The sequence below is a fragment of the Myotis brandtii genome, unplaced genomic scaffold (assembly GCF_000412655.1).
Source record: "Myotis brandtii unplaced genomic scaffold, ASM41265v1 scaffold312, whole genome shotgun sequence".
Taxonomy (NCBI): Eukaryota; Metazoa; Chordata; class Mammalia; order Chiroptera; family Vespertilionidae; genus Myotis; species Myotis brandtii.
This window is the reverse complement of record NW_005361955.1, coordinates 1,761,785-1,784,335: the sequence shown is the minus strand read 5'-3', so window position 1 is coordinate 1,784,335 and position 22,551 is coordinate 1,761,785. Positions and strand designations below refer to the sequence as shown.

The following is a 22,551-nucleotide window of genomic DNA, read 5'->3' as shown; positions in this document are numbered from 1 at the left end:
GACCGGCACTCTCAGCCTCTGAGTCTACCCTCTGCACTTTAGAACCTGAAGCCAGTGGCTTTAAACTCTCACCTTTGGTCACTCCCTACCACATGCAAGTCTGGCCACTGCGTACTTGTCCTCAGGCTTTGTACACTCAGGACTTTTCTTACTGTGTCTTTGCACATGCTGTCCCTTCCTTTTGCAATGCCCTTCCCACACTTCTTCAACCATGCAAACTCTTACTCACCCTTCAAGTCCAGTTCAAATGTCCAATTTGAACCCTGCAAACTCTTCAGGGAAGCCTTTTCTTCACTGCACTTGGCTGCTTCTTCTGTGCTGCCAGAATGTTGTTCATTATCCTATCAGACTTTTAACAGCATTCAGTCAGCTGTTTATGGATCTGTCTCCCCCACAGACCTTAAGTCTGAGCCTCATCTGTGTGCCCCAGCTCCCAACCCTGCAGGGGCTGGCACATAGTAGATGCCCAGTGAATTGCTCTAAAGTGGTTTGAGTATTTCTTTCTAGGCTTGAGGCTCACAGAAGTTTTCCAAGGTCAGACTTATATGTGGTAAAAATCCCAGACTGTCAGGAGCTTGAGAGAGTCTGTTGCATGATCTCCCATAGTACGATGGCTGAGGAAAGAGTCACACAGGTAGGTGAGGCTAAGGTAAATGAAATGCAGAGCAAATGAGAAAAGGAAGGATTTGTGTGTGGATGAGCCCTGGGTGTGGGGAGGGAGTGGAGTCCACCTTCTCAGTGGGAAGGGAGGGCTTTGGCCCGGCACACTATGTCACATAGGCTAGCTCGGGCTTACCGTCTATCCAGGGCATAGCCGGCAGAAGACAGTGCCTAGGTTCTGGAGTCAGATAGATCTGCATGCAAACCATAGCTTCCTCTCGAGTTACCTATGTGACCTTAGGTAAGTCATGACCCTGCTCTGAGCTTCAGTTTCCTCATCTGTAAAATGGGAACAATAACTACCTTTCTCACAGGATCTTTGTGCACACTGTGTTCCTTAGGCCTGGACTGTTCTTCCTGATTCTCCTCCTCTATCAAGTTAATTCCTCATCATATTTAAGGCCCAAGTCTCATTTTCTCAGTTTTCTCCAGCCACAAATAGGTCAAGGCACCTATCAGAAGCTCTTAGAACAGCCCGCACTTCTTTGGAGCACTCTGCACAGTTGAATTTAAATAATTAATTGTGTAATCAGGCATTTTGTGTCTGTCTCCCCAGGCCGACTGTCAACCTGCCTTGTTTCTCTTGTCCCAACACCCAGGGTAACACTAGGGTTTGGGAAGAATCTATGGAAAATCCTAGCCTGGTGGGATGTGCCCCTATGAGATAACACAGTTATCCCCAAAATACATCCATTTACTTAACTAACTTTTATTGAGCACCATCTGGGTACCAAGCTATGCCAAGTGCTGGGTACACAGAGATCAGTTGTAGGTGGTGATGCCCTGGAGGGGCACACAGTGCAGTAAGGGAGAGAGAAGATTACATAAACAACATGGCAGACAGATTATACACAGAAGTGCAAAGGAGAAAGTGATCCATCCTAGGTAAGGGAGGTCAGCAAGGATGGCTTCATCTGCTGGGGATTGAGGAACACAAAGAGAGCTTTCTGTTCCAAAATACTTTCCTACGCATTTCATACAGTGTCTGAAATTTCCCCATCAGAATGCCATGTCCTTCCTTTGTCCTCACTGTCCTCTCCAGCATTACCTCATGCATTTAAGAGGGAGACAGCTTATCTGGTGGAAGGAGGAATCGAGGAACTAAAGGCCCTCTCTGTACCTCAGTTTTCTCTACTGTAAAGTGAAGGATTTCAGACAGGCTCAGTGGTATCTTGAATCACCCTCCCCGACACTGGTGTATAAGGGAGGGTCAAAGAAAGACCAAAGTTGGAGCAAAAGTCTCTTCACTACAAGTGTTGCTGGCCAGCCTTGGATGGAAACCTGGGGGCCTGAGCAGCCTCCTAAACTCTAATCCCTACTACGCCACTGACTCACTCTGCAGCTCTGAACCCAGCCTTGACCTCTGGCCTCAGGCCAGCGAGGAAACTTGGGTTTGGACCAGGGACCTCCCTAGAAACCAGATGTTGCATCTACAAGGAGCTTCCCAAGAGGGAAGCATGAGCCCAGAACAATCCCTAGCTGCATGACATCACCCTCCTTTCTTCTGTTATCACCCAGAGCAGTTCCAGGTGTGGCCCAGGACCTGCCACACCCTGCCCTGGGTCAGTCCCAGGGACCCATTTTTGTTCACCTCAATTCCCATGGAACATGTGGCATGGTAGCTTCACACACTTGCCGGCTATGTGATCTTGGACAATACTCTTTGAGCCTCCAGTCCCTTTTCTGCTCTTCATTACTCCTATCCTGGTATTACCTAAACCCTCAGGCTTAATAGGGACCTTCTCTTCCTACACTGCCTCAGATCCTTTCCTCACAGTAGGTACAATCATTACAGTAATCATAATTACATTCACTGAGAACCCACTGCATGTCAGGCCCTGCACCAAGCACTTGGCATGGGTTATTCTTAACCATTAGATACCTGTCGTATTGATGTCCCCACTTAACAGTCAAGGAAACTGGGAAACCTTCCAGGAAAATGGCTTACCCAAGGCCCCACCCAGAAAATAACTCTGCCTGGCTACCACCAATACTCCTTTAGGTCTTCACTTAAATTGTGCTTTGAATCCATGTCTTACAGTGATTGCTGGAGCTAACAGGCATGGAAAGCTTTATAAAACGTAAAGTATAGTGCACACGTACGTAGCTGCTACATCAAGGTTTCTCTGGGTTCTCTAGCCCAGCTTTCTGGCTCACAAAAGGAATCTCCAGGAGAGCCTCTGGCCAGGGTTCACCCAGCTCCTTTGCACACATAAATTAATTGCTAAAATATCCACAGTGAGGGTAACTCACTGCCTCCTAAGGTGGGGGCAACTCTTGCCAGGAGCATGCACCGCTCGATGAGGTAGGGACCTGCTTTCTTGTGCCCACTCTGGGTCCCATTTGCCTTCTCTGCCACATGATGTCCTAGAGCCTCAGTTTTCTTACCTGTAAATGGGGCTGATTATCAAAGAGATAACACATAAAAGCAGTGGAGTGTACACATGTATATAAAATATTGGCAGATAGTGGAACCTGCTGAGTGTTGCTTCCTTTCCCCATTCAACAGAACAAAAGGCTTGTTTCTGAAAGATGGGTAGGAACTAGCATTTCTCCAACTCCCCTACTGTGTCTGGCACAGGGTGCTATAAAGCACCGATTACATTATTGGTAAACAAGACTTATAAGTATGTATATTCAACAGATAGCACTTATTAAAAGAAACATGCCCAGATTACCTGAGGTGAGGTGCTGCTTTCAAACTGCATTTCTCAGAAACTCTGGGCTCCTGTGGGTGAGGATTCACAAATGTCTTCTTGGAATTTCATGAATACAGACACTGCTATAGTGTTAACAAGAACAGTTAGAGTACACTGGGCATTTAAAATGCACTCATCTCTGGCTATATATCCTTTGCAACTGCTAACTCATTCAAACCTCACAACAACCTCTTGAGGTAGGTCATGCCACCTTCCTGGCCTGTGCAAGTCACAGCAGCCTCATGATAGATTCTAGTATCTTTTTCACTCACCAGGTGGACAGCTCAATGACTGTTCTCAACTACTGACCGTGACGGAGAGCTCACAGGACATCACTTGGTATAAGAAAGTCTCATCCTAACAGAATATAGCAGAACTTAAGGTCTCTGAGAAGATTCTGTAAGCAGGATTTTTCCCCCGTGTCTTGTTTTCTTAATTATAATCATGCAAGCAAGTCTACAGTTTCAAGTTCTTGGGTCATGCCTTGACCTGGACAAATCTCCCTTGAGTCCTATCCAGGACTCCAGACCAACCCTATGCATGTAGAGAAGGGGTCTGTTTACATAGAGACCAGCCACATCATCCTGAAAAACAATCTCAACCCTGAGACATTCGTCTTGCAGGAAAACAGCCAAGACACATGTGTCTCCAAGACGGAACCACCGCAATTCTCAGCTGCAAGCTCAGAATTCCCTGACACATGGCTCAGCGGCTGCTTTCATCTCTTGGAGGCTGAACAGTCCTGGGGCATTCTCAAAGAGTCAGATGAAACACATTAAATCATCACTCAGAAATTATTATGAGCTTTTTGTCCTGTTGACCTAGAGTATCGTAAGCACAGATGATAAATTCCCCAAGGTCCCTTCCTGAGCCCAGCCAGGCGATCTAAGGAGGCCTTAACCTTCAGTATAATATCAAATCATTGATTGCTGCTGCAATTATGTGTGCTGTTCTCTCTATATATAGTTTTTTACATCATCCCCTGGCCATGCAGACCTATGCATGTGGCAGTCCTAAGCTGTTCATTCTGATTGCCTGTCATAAGGCAATTTCAGTGCTGAAGATTCATACCCCATTGTGTGTCCTCACCTTTGACATCTGAGGGTCAATTCCAAGTGGGAAGTTCTCAAAAAGAGTAAACCAGAATGAGGGAAGAATCCATTCCTAGAAATACTTTCCTTCTGGTCCTAGCTCCATCACTTACTGACTTACAAGTCATGTCACCACTCTGAACCTCAGTTTCCTCTTCTATCAAAATAGTAAGACTGAGTACCTACTTACAAAAGGAAATTCAGCAAGTTAGATGAAATTATGCACATAAAGCGAGGAAGGACCTCACAGCAGAGCTGAGAGCACAGGTGCTGAAAGCTGCCTGGGTTAAAATCTGGAACTGCTGACCAATCGTGTAACCTTGGGCCCTTTACTTAACTTCTTTGTACCTTAGTTTCCTCATCTGCCAAGTGTAGATTTTTTTTCAAGTATCTATGCTGTAGGGTTGTTTGTCAGATTAACTGAATGAATATATATACACAGGGTCTAAGACAGTGCCTGGCATATAGTGAACACTCAAGAAAGCCTCATGTGCTGTGATGCACAGCAGCATGTGTTCTCCTAGCAGCAAAGTTCAAGACTGATGGTATGCCCGGCCACCGTGGTTCAATGTCGACCATGGTTCCATTCCCAGTCAGGACATATGCCTGGGTTGCGGGCTTGATCCCCAGTGTGGGGCATGCAGAGGCAGCCGATCAATGATTCTCTCTCATCATTAATGTTTCTGTCTCTCTTTCCCACTTACTTCCTCTCTGAAATCAATCAAAAAAAAAAAATATATATATATATATATATTTTAAAAAGACTGACGGTATTTGTTTTTAATACCTGACAAAGCCCTTGTTCATGCACTATCTCTGACTCCTCACGATAGCTCCGTGATAAACCGACCACCGTACCAGTTGAACAGGTGAGGAAACTGAGGTTCAGATCAGATGATAAGAGCAGAGCCTAACTCAAGTTCATCATCTCTTCCTGCTGTTCCACGCTGACTCTCTGGTCCTGTCACCTGTACTGCCTAAATGCCATCAGCCACCCTGAGAACTCTACACTGGGGAGTTCCACACTAGCCAGACATTGTGCAGTAGCCGTGCTGGGAGGCATCACACTACAGAGGCTGAAGGAACTAGATCCTGTTGCCAGGCCTCCATCCTTTAATGTTTAGACACCTCACCATGGCAGCTTCTTTTCCTCCATTCCACCCTACACAGCTGACAATAACTGTGCTGGAGAAACACTGATGATGTCATTCCCTTGCTCGAAAACCTTCAATAGCTCCCTGTGGTTCACAGATCAAACTAGTTCCCATAGGCAGTACAAGTCCAAATGCAGCACATTCCTTTTCAAGAAACTCCCCAACCTTATCACCTCCCATCCTTTTTCTGGCGTGGCTGGGCTAGTCTCCTCCTAGTTTCCTGGAACACCACCATCTTCTGTAAACAGCATTCAGACGGGGAACCCAGAACCACCACAACATTTCAGAGCAGTCACAGGTGGAAGAGAGACCTGAGACCCAAAACTCACAAGGGGCAGGGCAGGGACCTCTTTACACTTCAAGAACCATTTTGAATAGGAAATACTCTTTGCTACATTTTCAAATTACATTTGCTAATCTGGCCCTAAATGTACAAGTTCTGTGAAATGGTCTGAAGAGTTCAGATAATTCAAACGTTTTTGGATCCTAACACTTCCCTCCAATGGCATCTCATGAAAGTAAAATCCAAATCTTACATAGGCCCTTGCCTACCCCATCCCCCATCACTCTCCCATTGTGTTCTGCACTCATTCATACTGGCCTTCTGGCCTCTTCACAAACCCTGTAAGGGCTTTCCGTCTCAGGGCCTTTGTCCCTGCTGTTGCCACTGCCTGGAATGTCCTCCCTCCTGATGATGTCTGATCATCACCCAGGTTTTACTCAAATGTCTTCTCTTCAGAGAAGCCTTCCCTGACCACCCCCATCTACCAGTCACTTTCTACCACATTGCTTTTTTCCTTTTTTCATAAAAGAATCATCTCATCCCTAAAGAATGATCTCATTATTTATAATTATCTCATTTACTTATTAAGTTTGTATACTGTCTGACTCCTTACAGAATATCAGCTGGGCCCGAGCAGGGATGTTGTCAGCTTGCTACAAAGCTCACATAGCAGTGCCTAGCACCTACTAGGCACTTGATATGGATTTACTGAAGGAATGCATGAAATGCAGGCATAACTTTTTTCTTTGGCTGCACCCTGTGCATGATTTCGCTCGTCCCCAATCAATAGGCAGGGAACAGGGAGGCCCGAATACATCCAGCACCATCCAAACTGGGCTGGAACAAAGACCTCACTCCTCCTCTGGGGCTCAGCTGGTCCAGGAGACCTGCTGCTGACATTTCACCAAAGAACTCATGCAACGAGACTGTCTTCTATTAGTGAGAATTATTTTCACACCTCCCACAGGGGGAAACCATGATTTTATGAAGGTAAAACCACATTGTGATTAACACTTAATCAGGATTCTGTCTATATTATAGCTCTGCAAGGGAAAAAAATAGTTGGGGGGCCTTAATATCACTCTAGTAAATGTTACAATAAGGGTGTTCCTGACACGATTTTCTTATTAGGGTCCTTCCCTGTAAGTTTTATTGCATTTAATTAAAAATTATTGCTAAAAGAAACAGCTGCAGATGGTCTTATTTTAAGTCAGAAAATTAAAAACTGAATATTCTCATCAGTCAATTTCAACAAGAAGCCCGGCCGCATGCATTAGGAATGTGATGGTTTTGAGATTATAATAATTTTTATGGCATTTCCAGGTCCTTTCAATGAAACTTAATGAAAGCTCTGCATGAGTTCATTTGTCAAAAGCATAGTAATCATAGGAAGGCTCCCAGTTTACAGGCAGATACAAAAATGCCAATGAAAACTATGGTTGGGGATTCGCCGAAAATCCAGCCACGCAGCTCTCAGCACCAATGGTCAGCAGGAGGCTTAGATGCAACTCTGCCACATCTCCCCCTCCCGCCAAAAGGATTTCGCGCTGAGGCTGTAAATCACCTTTGTTTTACAATGATATGAACATTTGTTGCTGGAGTACAAAATACTTTTATTTTGTAAAAAATGAAAGTCAGGTTTCAGTCTCTCAAGGAATCACTTCAGCAAAATATTTATTGTATTCTGAAAATTCTGGGGGTTAGGGAGGAGGGAAGAAGGCACCCTTTGCTAGATTTTGTGATGGATTTCAGAATTTAAATGGCAGTCACCAGCCTTGGTCTGGTTTGCCCAACTTTATGACTTGGCTTGTATCCTTTAACTTCTTTTTTTAAGGACTTTTTTGTTTTTGTTCTGTTTTTTACCATGCAACAAAACTTTTATTAACACTCTGAACAGATTCAGTTATTACTGAAGTGGTAATTTCTAAACTTAAATTGGGGCAAATGGCTGGAATGCAGAGTAGTGCCATCACTGGGCACTGTGAATGCAAAACTGAGGAATTAACAGCCACCCCTCAGACGGAGGACCAGGTGCAGGGTGGACTCTTTCTGGATGTTGTAGTCAGAAAGAGTGCGGCCATCTTCCAGCTGCTAGCCTGCGAAGATGAGACTCTGCTGGTCAGGAGGGATGCCTTCCTTATCCTGGATCTTAGCCTTCACATTCTCAATGGTATCACTAGGCTCAACCTTCAGGGTGATGGTCTTGCCGGTCAGGTCTTCACAAAGATTTGCATTTCTACCTGTTAGCGAGTGTGAAAATACCGCAAGTCCAATCCCGTCGAGTCTCAACAACGACACAGCCCCTACAATGCCTGGCGCTTCTCAGGACTGGATTCTTATTATTCCCTGCTTTGTCTCTTATTGAAAACCAACTCAAATCTTTTATTTATTTGGGACCAGCCAGACTATCACAGGTAAGTAAAAGAATGAGAAGAGAAAAGCAAAGGCAAACATAAGCTAGCCCTGGAGTGGACACTGGAGAACTGGGTTGCTGTGGGCATTCTGGAGACAAGAACTCCACTCCTCCCCTTCCCACTGCTGCAGCCCTGCTTGGTCTTCATATTCTCTGGAGGGGACCATTGCAACAGCCTCTTGATTAACCTACCTGCTTCTCATCTCTCCATCCCCTCTGCTCTCCACCCTGTCACCCAGGTGTCTGTGACAATGCACCATCCCCATTGCAGCAGCCCCCGCTGAAAACCTGCTCGGATTCCCCACTGCCCAGGGGTATGTGCTAACTCTCCAAGCCAATATATGAGGCCCTTCTCGGCTGGGTCCCAACCTGCCTTCCCAACTTCATCTCACAGATGTTCACACTGAGCTCCATCTGCACACTTCGAGGTTCTTTCTTATCTCCAAACTCATGCACAGGCTTGTGCTCTTCCTGGACTGTTTGTCTCCATCACGAGCTCTTATTACTGTGGCAATACCCACCTCAAGTGTCTCTCAGATAGACTCCTCCAGGACTGTTTGGAGGGACCTCTAACAAAGCCTTTATCACACCAGGTTCTAATGGCCTCAATCAGTCTCTCTCCCCAGCCAGACTGAAAGACCTTGAGGGCAGGGACCTTCATCCCTCTAGTACCTGGAACAGTAGCTGACAATTAGTAGATGCTGAACAAATGTTAGAAGAGGGAGTGAGTGAATTAGCTGATGCAAGGTTTGGTGGTAAGAAGTAGAAATTAGAAAAAGATGGTGTCTGAGTTTAGTCCTTAAGTCTTTCAACCCAATCTCCTTCATATATTCTCCATGTCTTCAGATGATCTGAACCATTTTTTCAAACTAAAGATATCAAAGTACCTTCTGAAGCAAGATAAAATAATTTTCATTACAGCTTTACCAGCTAAAAACTACAGCCTGAAGTTTCTCTGTATGTCCTCACACCTTTCTCCTCTCCTGCTCCAGATGTCAAAATCCTACTTTTCCTTTAGTGTCTATTCAAATGCCACCCTGTCTTTGAAGCCATCCCATCCTCCTCTGGACTCCTACTCGTCTGGTCCTAAAGCATTTTCTACTCACATTTCAGGGACCCTCTTTCCCCTACCCAGTGATGGTGTGACCATCTCCTTCCATACTTCACTCGACACAGTATGGCAATATGGCAATGGTATATTCTAGGGGTTGAGCATATGAACATTCACTGTAAAAACAACTTTTCTATAAGTCTGAATGTTTTCATTATGAAATGTTAGAAAAAAGTGACACCAGAGATCTCTGCTGATACATAATGCTGTGATTAACATCGTGCAAAACAACAACAACAAACATCCACAAACACAGTTTTGAGGTTTTAAATGAGATACTTAGGACAAATCAGTTTTTGTAGTGTTTTACAGCAATGGGTGTTTTATAAGTATATACAAAGCACTTAGCACTGTGTTGCCAAAGATAGGTACGTAATAAATTATATTTCTTTCCCAAACCCTTGTGAAGCTCAAAATTCTACTCCCATAGAATCATAAACCCCTGGCCATCAGCATACATTTATTAAGCTCCTAGTGCATAACCAACATACTGAGGTGCCATGGATATTCGGAAGTCAAGCCTAGGTTCCCGCAACCAAGACTACTGACTGAAGACATAAAACAACCTATTTGAAAAGTAGGAATATTAGACTGTATCTCTAGTCCTTTTTTCCCCCAAGAGGGTCAATTCAGGGAAAAAGAATACAATTTAATGGATGACAAAACTTTTGTTGTATACCATGGGGAAAATGTACATAGGCAATGTCTGTATATAAAATTTTGTTTTATAAGATAGAAAATTGTTAATAAGAATATTATTATAGCTCTTAAAATGTTATTATCTGTGCATACAAATCTCAGAGGAAGTAACTGCACAGAAGAAACTTTATCACCATCCATTAGCGCTCTGATGAGCTGCTGCTCTGATGCAGGGGTCCCTATGGGCTCTCTGAATTCTATTATATACTCTACCCTTTCTTGAAGAAAAGTACTTTTAGTGGAAAAAGAACTTGGATTTAAATAACATTGAATCACACCACTTTCCAGTCCTTATGAATCCTTTGGATTATGCCAAGTAGAAAGTCTCTGTGTGGTGCCAGGATGTCTTTAACACCTCTCCCTGTTTAACAAAGGGACCAAGCCTTCAGCTCACAGTCTTGGCAAGTAATAACCTCAAGCGAGATTTTACCTGTTATTTTCTTTTCCTTTGTATCTTATTTGTACAACTGCCTTCTATTTATGGCAACTGAAACTGTTTTTCCACATCCTACCAGGACATAAAATCCCTTTCTAAATATTTTATTTTTGCAAAATAAAAAAGATGGACTGCTTGAAAGACAAAAAGTAAGCGAGAATATAGGCAGTATAACAGAAATATAAAGGTGGTACAGGAAAGGTGAATGGTTGAGGAATACAAACCTACTCCAATCTCACCATTTCACAGATGAGCAAACTGTGGCCTAGCCCTTTCCAAGATCCCACAGGAAGTCAGTGACTGAGTGGGCTTTGAACTCACGTCTCCTGGTGCACGGTCCTATGTTCTTTCAGGATGTTGATATTTATTTGGCTTCTATCTCTGATCCTCACACTCAAGCAAGGTATGGGGCAGGACAAGTAGGAGGAGGAAGGAACTGCCTCTCGCCTCTGTTCCAACCTGAAGCACCCCTGTCTGAGATCAGCAGCACCCCTCCACTCGATTCTCAAAGCTCTCATTCAGGCGAAGCAGCAGGGGAGCCCCCACCCCCTTGGCAGTCCCTTGTGTCTCTCAACTTGATGTGTCTGAAACATCCCTTGCCCAGGCCTGTTCCAGCCCAAAGCAGGGATTTTTCTCCCCCTCTGCTCCCATCTGTTTCATGCAGGAAAATGGAAGAAAGCTTTGCTCACTGATTGATGTCCAAGAGGATGTGGTTCCTGCATGGGAGATTTATCCCAGCCAGTCTGGCCTTTGGTGAAATAGTATCAGAGAGGGGGACAGTGCTTTGGAAATTCAGAGTCTGACAGTTAGGATACTCAACCAAAGCCCCAGGCTGTAGCATCAAATGTGAGATATGCAGGGAAAGCACCTAGCACAGTGCCTGTCACACAGTAAACAATCAAGGTAAGGTAACATTAACATTCCCTTATTGTCGTGTTAGTTTGGGTGAAGAAATCTTTTTACTTGTTTGTTTGGACAAATTACAGATCAAGACATCGGGGCCTTTGCATATGGCCAACGCCTGTGCAGTGCACAACTCCAGAGGGCACCACCATATACCGACTAAAAGGTAAATGCGACCCAGGGTCGCACAGTGTGCTGCATGCACAGCCCGACTTGGCATCCTGCAGCATAATTCACTGCAAACTCCTGACGGAGTCAGGAAATCTGAGTCCTACCGCTGATTTCTCCACTAAATGGCTGAGAGACCCTTGGCAAGTCCCTTTCCTTCTCTGTGCCTCTATTTCCACCTCCGTAACAGGACCAAATGTCGCCTGAAGGTCCCCTCCAGCTATACCATTCTGTAATTCTACAGTAGATTTCAATTTCTGAAGAGCTGTCACACAAAAGAGGAAACAGGCTCACCCACCTGGCTCGAAAGGGGAAAGCCAGCATGAGTGAGTTAGGGATATTAGAGGGAGGTAGTTTTTGCCTCAGTCAGAAAGAAAAACGTAATCAGTGTACCTAGCAACAGAAAAGGCAGCTCTGGAAGGTAGTGAGCTCCCTGTAGCTTGTGGAATTTAGGTAGAGATTGTTAGAAGTGGGAGGCTTGACCATGTACCCTTTGAGATGCTTTCCAGCATGGAGATTTTATGATTTCAAAGCTTGGTTCTATTTTCATTAATGCTAAGAGGCACTCAGCTAGGGTTGGGTGTCATCAAACCCTGCTGATAACCATTAATGAAATGATCTTGTCGGTTCAGTGCCTCTTGCCCTCTAAGAGTTCCCACACATCCACATTCTCCAAACTGAATTTGGTCCCTCCAGCAGTGTTGGCATTTACCTCTGTTCCAGCAAACAAACCTTTTCATCCTATAAAGAACTAATTAATAATAGTCTTGCCCAGGCCTGGGGTAGGGAGAAGATAGAGCCAGCGTGGGGAACCATGTAAAAAAACTCAAGAGAATAAACCATAGAAACACTTCTAGCATCTATACTCCAGTGACAGCGAATGCTAATTGCAAATCATTCTTATCTATTCATTACTGCAAGTCCCCTAGGAAGTCCTGGTAGCAACAGCTGTGTGGGACTGGGCTAAGTTAGTGCACACAAGAGGAAAGAATCAGAATTTCCTTTAAAATCACAACCATTTTGGCTTTTCATTAATTCAGATCAGGTAGCCCCAAAAGAATGTAACTGGTTGAGAGTGAATTGCATCGCTGTTAAGTTGTATTCATAATGTACAAGAAACAGCAAGATTTGGCAATTATTTACTTGGGATGATCAATAAGGGCGTTCAGTCAGTCTTGGGAAGGTGGGGTCAGAAAAACCCCTATTTCAGTGTTTCACTCTCATTTCCAAGGTGAACAAGTCCAAAATAAAAAAAATCCGCTTGGATGTACCTCTTAAAGACTTCTATTCAGAAATTTAGCTCAGGGCACCCTTGGCTTTTTAAACAATTTAAATAATCTTTTCTAGTTCCCTTCAATAGAGTGTATATTTACACAATAAAAAGGTATCAATCTCAATTTAGGGTATTTTCCTGATGGTGAAAGATATTTAGTTTGGCAAGATTCCAGAACCTTCTCTTTGGTGACTTTCCCAGAGAGGAGTAGCAAAGCTATCTACCTAGATCAGAAATCTCCCACAAATATTGCAAATACACATGCTCACATTTGTACTGAACTTAGCATTTTAGATCATACTTTCACATAGATTACCTATTCTGATCTCAAACACTCTGCCATGAGGTAGCATGAATCCCATTTCACAGATGACGTAACTGAGGCTCAGAGAGGTAAAACCACTCATCCCGAGTCACTCGGACAGTTATACCTGCTAAATAAACAACATAGAAAACGAAATCACGGTACCTTTCTGCTTCCTGGTCTGCACTCTGCTGCTTGCTCTCAAAGGTGTTGAAGCTGCTCATGTCCACGTAGCCGTCATTTTCGTTTGCTGTAGACAGGGCTCTGCTCTGATCTTCAAACAGCTTTGTAAATGTCCCAGCCCTCGCAGGCCTCCGGGGTGGAATCTGGATATTCTCATAGTCCGAGTTCATAGCTGGAATGTTCTCATAGTCCGAAGTGTCGGCATTGGGAAATGAGATAGACCGGGGCTTGGTCAGGGGCAGGGGCAGAAAGGGGGGCCGGGAGCGGTCTTCGAAGGACTCCACTCGGGATACTGTCCTGCTGAAGGGGATGCCTTTCCTCTTGCCATCCCTGTAGAAGATGAGGGAGGAGGGTGATTCGGAAGCCCTGAGCTTGCCAGTCCGGGTCTTAAGCTGAGGGGAGTTGCTGAGGCTCCTGCGGTCAATTTCCAGGAGCCGGGACGGCCCGTGGTAGCTGGATTCTGAAGAAGACCTGGAAGAAGACACATTGACCTCCACGTGTACTTTGTTCTCAGTCTTCTTCTTAAACGTCAGCGCCAGAAACCGCTTAAAGGATGACTTCTTCTTCTTGCTGTGCTTGTCTGGGGGCTCGCTCTCAATCAGGAGTGAGGGAGAGCTCTTTGTGATAGGCTTCTTGGTGATGCAGGCCAGGTCAAAAGGTGGTGGGATATCGACCATGGAAGATGGTGTTGAAGTGCCACTGGATGGAAGGTGGTTCCTCTGGGAGAAACTCCCAGAGGAGCCAATCACACAGGGCAGAGAGAGGTTGTCATCCTTCCTTTTGATTCGATGGTCGGCTAAGCCAGATGCCTCTGGCTCCCGGTACACGGAGACTGGGATCTCTCGGCCCTCCACGGAGAATGAACGAGGGTACAGAGTGAAGGCTCTGGGCTTTGCTGGTAAGGCCCTGCTGACTTCTAGTGGCTTCCCCTCCAATGACAGAACCATCTTTCTTGCCTCCTCGGTGGCACCCCCAATGCCAATGGCTGACGATGAGACAGCTTCTGGTCCAGCTTCTTCTGGGACAGTTTCTGGGACATAGCCAGGCACTTTCCCAGAGTGGGGCCTGGCCCTTGAGATGATGTTCTTTCTGTCGATGGGCATCAGGCCGCCCTCAGCATCAGAGTTCAGTTCTTCCTTTGAGCCATAACCACTTAGGGCATCTGATGCAGCCTGTGTCTCGGGTTTTTCTCCCTCTCCAGGGTCGGTTCCGCACACCAAGTCGACTCCCAGCTCATAGGGGTTGGTGAGCGCATCGTCTGTGGCATCCTCATCCTCTGGCAAGACCAGCACGTTAGGGACAGAGAAGCCCTCCCCAGTGCCGTCTTGCAGGGAGCCATGCTGGCCACGCAACGTCCCAGCCACGGTGTCCTGGTCTGCACATTCCCCTGGCTTTGATTCCTGCTCCGACTCTAAGCCTTTCGCTGACTCAGAAAAAGAAGAGTAGCTTTCACCACAGAAAGAGGTGCTCTCTGTAGGAAAGAACTCATAGGGACTCCCTGAGAGTGAAGTCACAAAGTCGTCCACACAGTCATTCTCGAAAGGAATGATCTGGCAGCTCTCCTCAGCAGGTTCATCCTGCACGGAGTCCTCACTTTCTGCAACGTCTTCTCTCGCCTCTTGGATGACTGCTGCCATTTCTTCTTGGTCAGTTTTCTCCTCTTGGTCAGGTGGTTCATCCTGGTCATCCCGGTTGCCCCCGCTTGTGGCATCTTCACACTCCTCCTCGGAGACGTCAGGGTTGTCTGTGACTATCTCCGCCTCCTGGATGCCCGTGGCCAATCCCTCATTCTCCAGAGGTTCCTCACTGGTATCTTCAGCACCCTCCTCAGTGGGCCTGTCAGATTCCCCATACTCATCTGGCACCCCTGGTTCTGTCTTGGCACAGCCTTCCTCACCATCCTCCTCTGCCTCCCTGGGTGTCCCAAGAGGCCCAGGCTCCTTGCCAGCTGATTCTGGATCCTCTACATCAACTTGAGTTAGAATGATATCGCTCGAAAAGACTGCCTCTCCATCCCAAGGGCCCCTATCCTCCAGGTTGTACATGTTGTGTTCCTCCACCAGCTTCTCTTCCTCCTCATTTGTGAGCTTCTGCTCCTCTTCCTCTGGGTCTTGGGCGCAGTCATCAGCCCTCACCTTCTCAGGAATGGGGGCTACTCCTTCATCAGTCTCTCCACCCAGTGCCATTTCGGCTGGGGCTGCCACTTCTTCAGCAGCTCCTGTCCCCTCCTCCTCACCTTCCTCCTGGGGTTCCTCTTCCCCAGTGGCATCCGGAGGCACCGTGACTGCATTCTCCACAGAGTCCCCATCCCTGGGTTCATCCTCTGTCGGTGGAGCCCTGGGGACCACGATGTAATCCTCATCGGCCTCGGCCTCAGAGCACTCCAGGTTGGACTGCTGCTCTTCATAAAGTCCCTTATCTACGCAGAGCAGCTTCCCATTGCTGCATTTGTTCAAGCTGTTGATCATGTACACACTGGCCCTCCACTCATTGGGGGTGTCCAGCCTTGGTTTAGGGGCGATGGGGGGTTTTGGCCCCCTCGACATGGAGTTGGGACTGTGAAGACTGTCAGGCCTGGGTGACGAAGGGAATTTGGGTGCAGTCACTGGTGTGAGGGGACTGGCATTCTTTGGCTTGGGAGCAACTGGTGGTTTTGGTGAATCTAAAGGATGAAAATAGAGAAAAGGAGACAAAAAGTACAGTTACCTTTATTTCCACTCCCACTTATTATTTTTGAGAGAACACTGAAGATGGTTTCCCAACCGCCCATGTGAACCCAATCTACTATGTTTTGGCTTAGGTTTATGCCTCTATATTATCTTTAAAATCCATTGACCTTCCACTAAAAATTCATTCTGAAAACAAGGTGACTAGACATTTCTTCTATATAAAGTCCAGCTAACAAAACCCGATCGAATGGCATCTTGTGCCCCTCAAATAAAGGTGTGCAGATACTGTGCTCATTCATTCAACAACTATTTATTAAACACTTTTTTGTGTGCCAGGTACCCAGGAGACAATATTGAACTTGACAGTCACCATCCCTGCTGCCCTGATAGAGCTTACATTTATTCTACAATTAACTCATTGGATACCTGTATCTATTCCATAGCACTATATACAGTAGGGTCTTCTAGGGTCAAGAAGAGAAGGACACCGCCCAGCCGGCATGGCTCAGTGGTTGAGCATCGACCTATGAACGAGGAGATCACGGTTCAATTCCTGATCAGGGCGCATGCCCGGGTTGTGGGCTTGATCCCCAGTAGGTGGTGTGCAGGAGGCAGCTGATCAATGATTCTCTCTCCTCATTGATGTTTCTATCTCTCTCTCCCTTCCTCTCTGAAATCAATAAAAATATATTTTTTAAAAAAAGAAGAAGAGAAGGACACCTCTGCTGACTACTCAGAGTTGAGTTAGGGAGAGAAGACTAACAGAACAATTGGAGGACAGAGCTGTACACTCTTGGAATATTATAACTGAATAGCCATTATCTCATTCCCTCAAGAATGACACACCAAAGGCTTGTGACAGTGATATATGATTCTCTTGAGAGTCACCTCTGAATTCTACATGCTGTAGACTGGTGTCTAGCTAGGTGGCCTGCATACAAATTTTACAGCATCCAAATTTCATGGGCGAAATGATATGGCATTTGACAACATGGATGTTTGCAAAAGGCCTCTTCCCTTGTGGATGGTGAGGATCTATTAACCACAGCAGAATAAAAGATGTGGTACAAACTGTACACACAGCAGGAGTTTGAGAAGCAAGAGTTACTATGGTTAGGGAAGACCTCTTGGAGAAGGAGAAATTTCAGCTAAGTTTTGTAGGCTGGAAGGGACCTGGACAAGTATAGCGTCAAGGGAGTAGTCACCCACTTCCAAGTTCAGCATCTCTCCTACCACAAGCCAGCCCACATCTCCATGCCTCTTACGGAACCTCTGAGCCCCTGGGCACACTTCAGTCAAAGTGAGGAAGGCAGATTTCCAGGAATACAAGTCCATCAAAATCCATCAAATCAAAAGCACTGCCTAGTTCCCCACTGCCCATGGATTAGGATGTGCAAGTCTCGCTTCAGCCCAGTCTCACCTCCCAGTTCCATTCCCACTAAGGCTTGGGTTTGACACAGAGCAGCTTCAGAATGACAGCCTAGCTTGTGACAGAAAGAAGGTGGAGCATAGAGCCTGGAGGTCTATACCCATTCCGCAAATGAGGGGATTCTCTTCTCCTCCCCAACATGTGACTCCCAGGTAATCCTTGAAGCATCGAACCCCAATCGAATCTAATCCAGGGCTGTCTGACAGAAATATAATGTAAGCCACATTTATATTCACATATATAATTTTTCATTCTCTTATAGCCACATTAAAAAGTAAAAAAGAAACAGGTGAGATTAATTTTTGCAATACAGTTTTTTGAACTCAATATATCAACAATATTATTTTGAATACCATCATGTAATCAGTGGATCATGTTTGGATCAACATGTAATCAATATACAAAATTTATTGATGAAATAGCTGACAATCTTTTGTGAACTAAGTGTATTTTACACATACATCATGTCACAATTCAGACTAGCCACATTTCAAGTGCTCATTAGCCACATGGGGCCAGTGGCTATGGTCTTGGTCAGCACAGCTCTGACTTGAGACATCTCCATAGGACTGTCCTATTGTCACCTCAATTTCAAGATATTAAACTGGCAGGACTATATTAAATTCAGCTGAGGCCCCAAAGGAAAGAAAAAGGGCCTGGAGTCATCATAATACAGGTTACAAAGCCCATGCATTCTGTTCCTAAAAGGGTTTCATTTCAGAGCCTCTTTACTTGTACTTGAACATACATCTAATGAACTTGGTTGTCTGGTTTCCCAATGCACAGATATTTAGAAGGGGTATGGGAGAAAGTTAGAGCAGGAACACTGAAGACTGCAAGATGTCATAGCTGAAAGCAGAAAAGAGAGAAAAGAGGCACAGCTATCAAACTACCCAGTGCTAATGTACCCATAACATCAACCTCTTAACCCATAACTACATTCGTTTGCATCAATGCCCAGGCTTTCCACTGTCATCCAGATAACAACCCAGAATCTTCAAGATGTAATATGTGACTTCCCAACTCCTTGTTTACATAAGCAATCAAGTATATCCTCATTTAGAAAAGTGCATGTCCACATTAGGAAAAACAGTAACAACAACCCAAATTTGGAGCTTAAACAGCTAAGCTCAATGTAGAGTTGCAGAGTAAGCCTTTGGAGCCTGGCTGATCTGGTTTCAAAATTTGGCTTTGCCACTTATAAGCTATGAAATTAAGCCTCAATTCCCTCATCTGTAAAACGGGTACAACAGTAGCACCTACACTCAAAGGGGTGTTGTGAAGATTAAAAGATGCATATTAAAAGTGCTTAGTAGCAGACATTCACATAGGGGGACTCAATAAATAGTAGCTACTATTGTTCTAATGAAGTCAGTCTTTGCCTACTCCATAACTTCCCCTGGTATAAGTCTTGCTCTATACTGCTGTAGAGTGTTACGTAATATTAGCTCCATATTCTTAACATCAAGTGTTAGGCATTGGCATGAAATTATTCTTTGGGAGCAGGGACTCTCATTTCTCATCCTTAACAGGTGGTATTTCACATGAGCGCCATGAGACCTGACAGAGAGACAGAAAGGCCTTGAAAAATGACCAAAACCTTGGCTGCACCACCCCCACCCCCACCCCATCCTTCATCCAATCAAGCTATTGATCTGTGGGTGCCGTCTCCTCAGAAAAGGTTACAGTGGGCGTCTGAGGCGTGATCCTGCAAGAAAATGCCTTCCCCATCTAGCCCCTACGAATGACAAGAATGCAGTGTCTATGCCCTGCTTCCAGTTCTGAGATCAAAGAATGCCAAAACCAGAAAAGCCTTATCTGATCCCTCACTGAAAGATGAGGAAACTGAGGCACAGAGAGGGCATGTGACTGGCATGGAGTTACTCAGCAAATCTGGAGCAGGGCTCAGATAGAATGTGGGTGTCCTGCTGCAGTCACTTGAACTTCTGCCTCAACCCTTTTGCCACTGAGCCTTTCTTCTACAGGGCTCCCAGCTTCTAGCGAGGTAGAGAAAAGAGAAAAAGCAGGGAAATTGAGGCTAAAGAGACCAGGAACAACTAGCCAGGTAAGAAATTTACATAAGCCTGAGTCCAGAGCTCAGAAATACTAACTGGCCACAGGGTGGATGACTTTCAGTTGCTCCCATCCAATTTCCTTTAATCCAATTCCATTAAATATTTATTGAGCACCTACTATGTGTGGGCACCCATCTAGAATCTTTGAACACATCAATAAACTAAACAAAAACCCTGTCCTTCATGGACCTTATCTTTTAATGGTGGGATATAAGCAAATAAAATGAGAATCTTACATATTTTATGTTAGATGACCATAAAGTCTATGGAAAAAGATTAGGAGTTGAGGGATTTTGCAATTTTAAATAGAGTGACCAGGATAGATCTCACTGAGAAGACATTACAGAAAAGACTTGAAAGAGGTAAGGGAAGCCAGGACTCACCGGACATGTTCAATGAGGCCAGAGTCACTGGAGGGGAGTGAGCAAGAGAAAAAGAGAAGCAGGAGATGAGGTCAGAGGGGCCATGGTGAGGGCGTAGATTACGCAGGGCCTTGAGAGGAAGGACACGCTCACTCTTGCTAATATGTTAAACTAAACAGAAGTGGTGAGGATGAACGCAGGGAGACCGTGAAGAGGCTCTTGCAATAATCCAGGCAAGAGATGATGGAGCAGGTTAGTAGCAGCGGAAGTGGTCAAAAGGTCAGATTCCAAACAAGAAGGTATTGCTGGCAGGATATGCTGACAATCTGGATACTGCGTGTAAGAGAAACAGAAAAGTCAAGGACAACACCAAGGTTTTGAGTCAGAGAAACTGGAAAAATGAAGTTGCTTCCAATTGAGCCGGGTAAGTCTGCATGTGCTAGGGAGGGAAAGCAGAATTTTAGTTTGCACATGTTAGATTCGAGTTACCTTTCACACACCATAGTGGGGTCATCAAGTGGGGCCTTGGGTATTCCAGTCTGGGTTCTGGGAGAAGTCTGGCTGGAGGATTCCATCAGAGATGGAAGTCAAGGCATGAACCTGGTGAGATCACCAAGTGAAGGAGTATGGACTGAGAAAAGAGCGAGACCAAGGAGGGAGAGAGAAGGAGTCAGCAAAGGAGACTGAGGAAGGAACAAAGAAAAAGAAGGGAGTGTGAGGGCTTCCATCTTTGCTCCCTCTCTGCCTCCCTCACAAAAGGGAACCAGAGAGAGCCCCTGCCCTTGATACAAAGTTATCTGGGTCTCAGATCCACTCTGCCTGGAGAAGGCTCAGGGAAGAGGTTGCACCAGGGTACACATTAAAGGACAGGGAGGATTTCACAATTGAAAGGAGGTTAAGTATCCCAGGTATGGGGAACAGAGTGTGAAGAGGCCCAGAGGCAGTAATATACAAAGACCTTTGGGAGTATGGTAAAAAGTCCAGTTTGGCTGAGCTTGGACATGGTGGGGGTAGGAGAATTGTAGGATAAATCAGAGCTGGGGGTCCCTCTTCTGGTTAAATCTAACTTTCTGACTGCCCAGAACACAGCATGGATGGAGCTGGTGGTCCTCTGCTGTCTCCCGAATCCTTCTGGCTGCTGTATGAATCCTCTCTTCTTGTATCACAGAGTCTGGGAGTTATGACCTCCCCAGCCTGAGTTAATGCCCCAGACACCCTGGCAATTTGCTATGTCTGAGGATGACTCGAATACCCTTCAAGCCAAGATGCCAAGAGTTAACTGGGAGTAGGAGAACCTCAGCCACAGGAGGAAGAGATTTTTAACAGCTTCTGGTGATAGAAATCATCCCCAGCCAGCCCTCGGTACCAGTTTATATTTTCTTTCTTTATTTTAATTAAATATCTGTCACTCACACGTTCATGCTTACTGCTCCCTTGTCAGCTACATAGAGGTTCAATTAGGAGGTGTATTGGAAGGAGCATTGGACTGGGAGTCGAGAGCTCTGATCTCCACGCCTGGCTCTGCCCTTAATGGGAGGTGTGACCTTGGGCAAGTCCCTTCTCCTCCCTGAGCCTCAGTTTCCCCAGCTGTAAAGTGAGGGGGCTGCGCCAGTCAGTAAGTGCCTTCTGCTCTGGCCAACTGCAGACTATTAAACTCATGGCTCTTCTTAGGATGTCCCCTGACATCCATGTCTTTAGTCCCTGAGCCTGTTTCAACTGCAGTTCACTAGACTCCCCCTGGAACTCTCATAACCATATGTTCCAAGAGTAATTATCTTCCAATTTCACCTTCCAATTGCATCTTAAATTAACTTTCATTCCTGGGTGCCTGCTGGAATGTCCATGCCAAGCCAGATGATTTCTTAATTAAGCTGCTATTACGCTAGTCCAGTGATCCACAACAGGGCTTATATGGGAAAACAGCATGGGACAGAGGTGGATGAGCATGGGCCCCAGGCTCAGATAGACCTGGACTTCAGTCCCAGCTCTGCCACATACCAGCTGTGTGATCTTGGGCACATCACTTTGCTTCTCTGAGCCTCAGTTTCTTTCTTGGTAACATGGAAGAAATACTCCCTTTTTTCTTAAGGCTTTTGAGAAGTTCAAGGGAAATAACAGACATAAGATGACTAATAAAGTCAACTGGCAAACATTTCCTGTGTACCTACTATGTTAGGCACTAGATAAAAAAGCAGGCTCTCAAGCTGGACAGTCTGTGTTTCAATCCTATCTTGGCTTCCCATTAAGTCAGTCACCATTTAATCCCTGCAGCTCAGTTTTCCCATCTATAAAATGAAGATAGCAATAGTACTCAGCTCATCAGGTAAATATGGAAACCACATTGATACAAGTAAAACACTTAAAGCAGTACCTGATTCATATTAAGTAAGTACCCAATAAATATTAGGTAGTGTTTATTAGTCACTTATAATGTGACAGATACTACAGGCACCTTACAGGCTTTACTTTTTGAATCATGAGGACTCAATGACAAAGATCTTTTTATCCCCATTTTTCAGATGAAGAAACTGAGACACAGAGAGATTAAGTAACCTGCTCAGGGTCACGTAACTAAGTATATGATGGTCCCATGGAGTCTGTGAACCACTATGGTGCACGGCACACAGAAATCATTATGT

The 22,551-nt window shown here is 45.3% G+C and overlaps 1 protein-coding gene across 2 annotated transcripts in view; it reads right to left on the bottom strand.

Annotated features, from left to right (window-relative positions):
- The window catches only part of FGD5 (FYVE, RhoGEF and PH domain containing 5), a 114,793-nt gene extending 94,812 nt beyond the window's left edge, over positions 1 to 19,981 (bottom strand). Inside the window, exons 1-2 of one of the 2 annotated variants that reach the window (XM_005870020.2) lie at positions 19,934 to 19,981; positions 13,360 to 16,039 (exon numbers count right to left, since the gene is read on the bottom strand). In XM_005870020.2, coding sequence (XP_005870082.1) covers positions 13,360 to 16,039; positions 19,934 to 19,940 — 2,687 coding nt within the window. In that variant the 5' untranslated portion in view covers positions 19,941 to 19,981. The remainder of the gene's footprint in view (positions 1 to 13,359; positions 16,040 to 19,933) is intronic. The other variant, XM_014542714.1, reaches the window with a different exon arrangement.
- Positions 19,982 to 22,551: the final 2,570 nt, after the last annotated feature.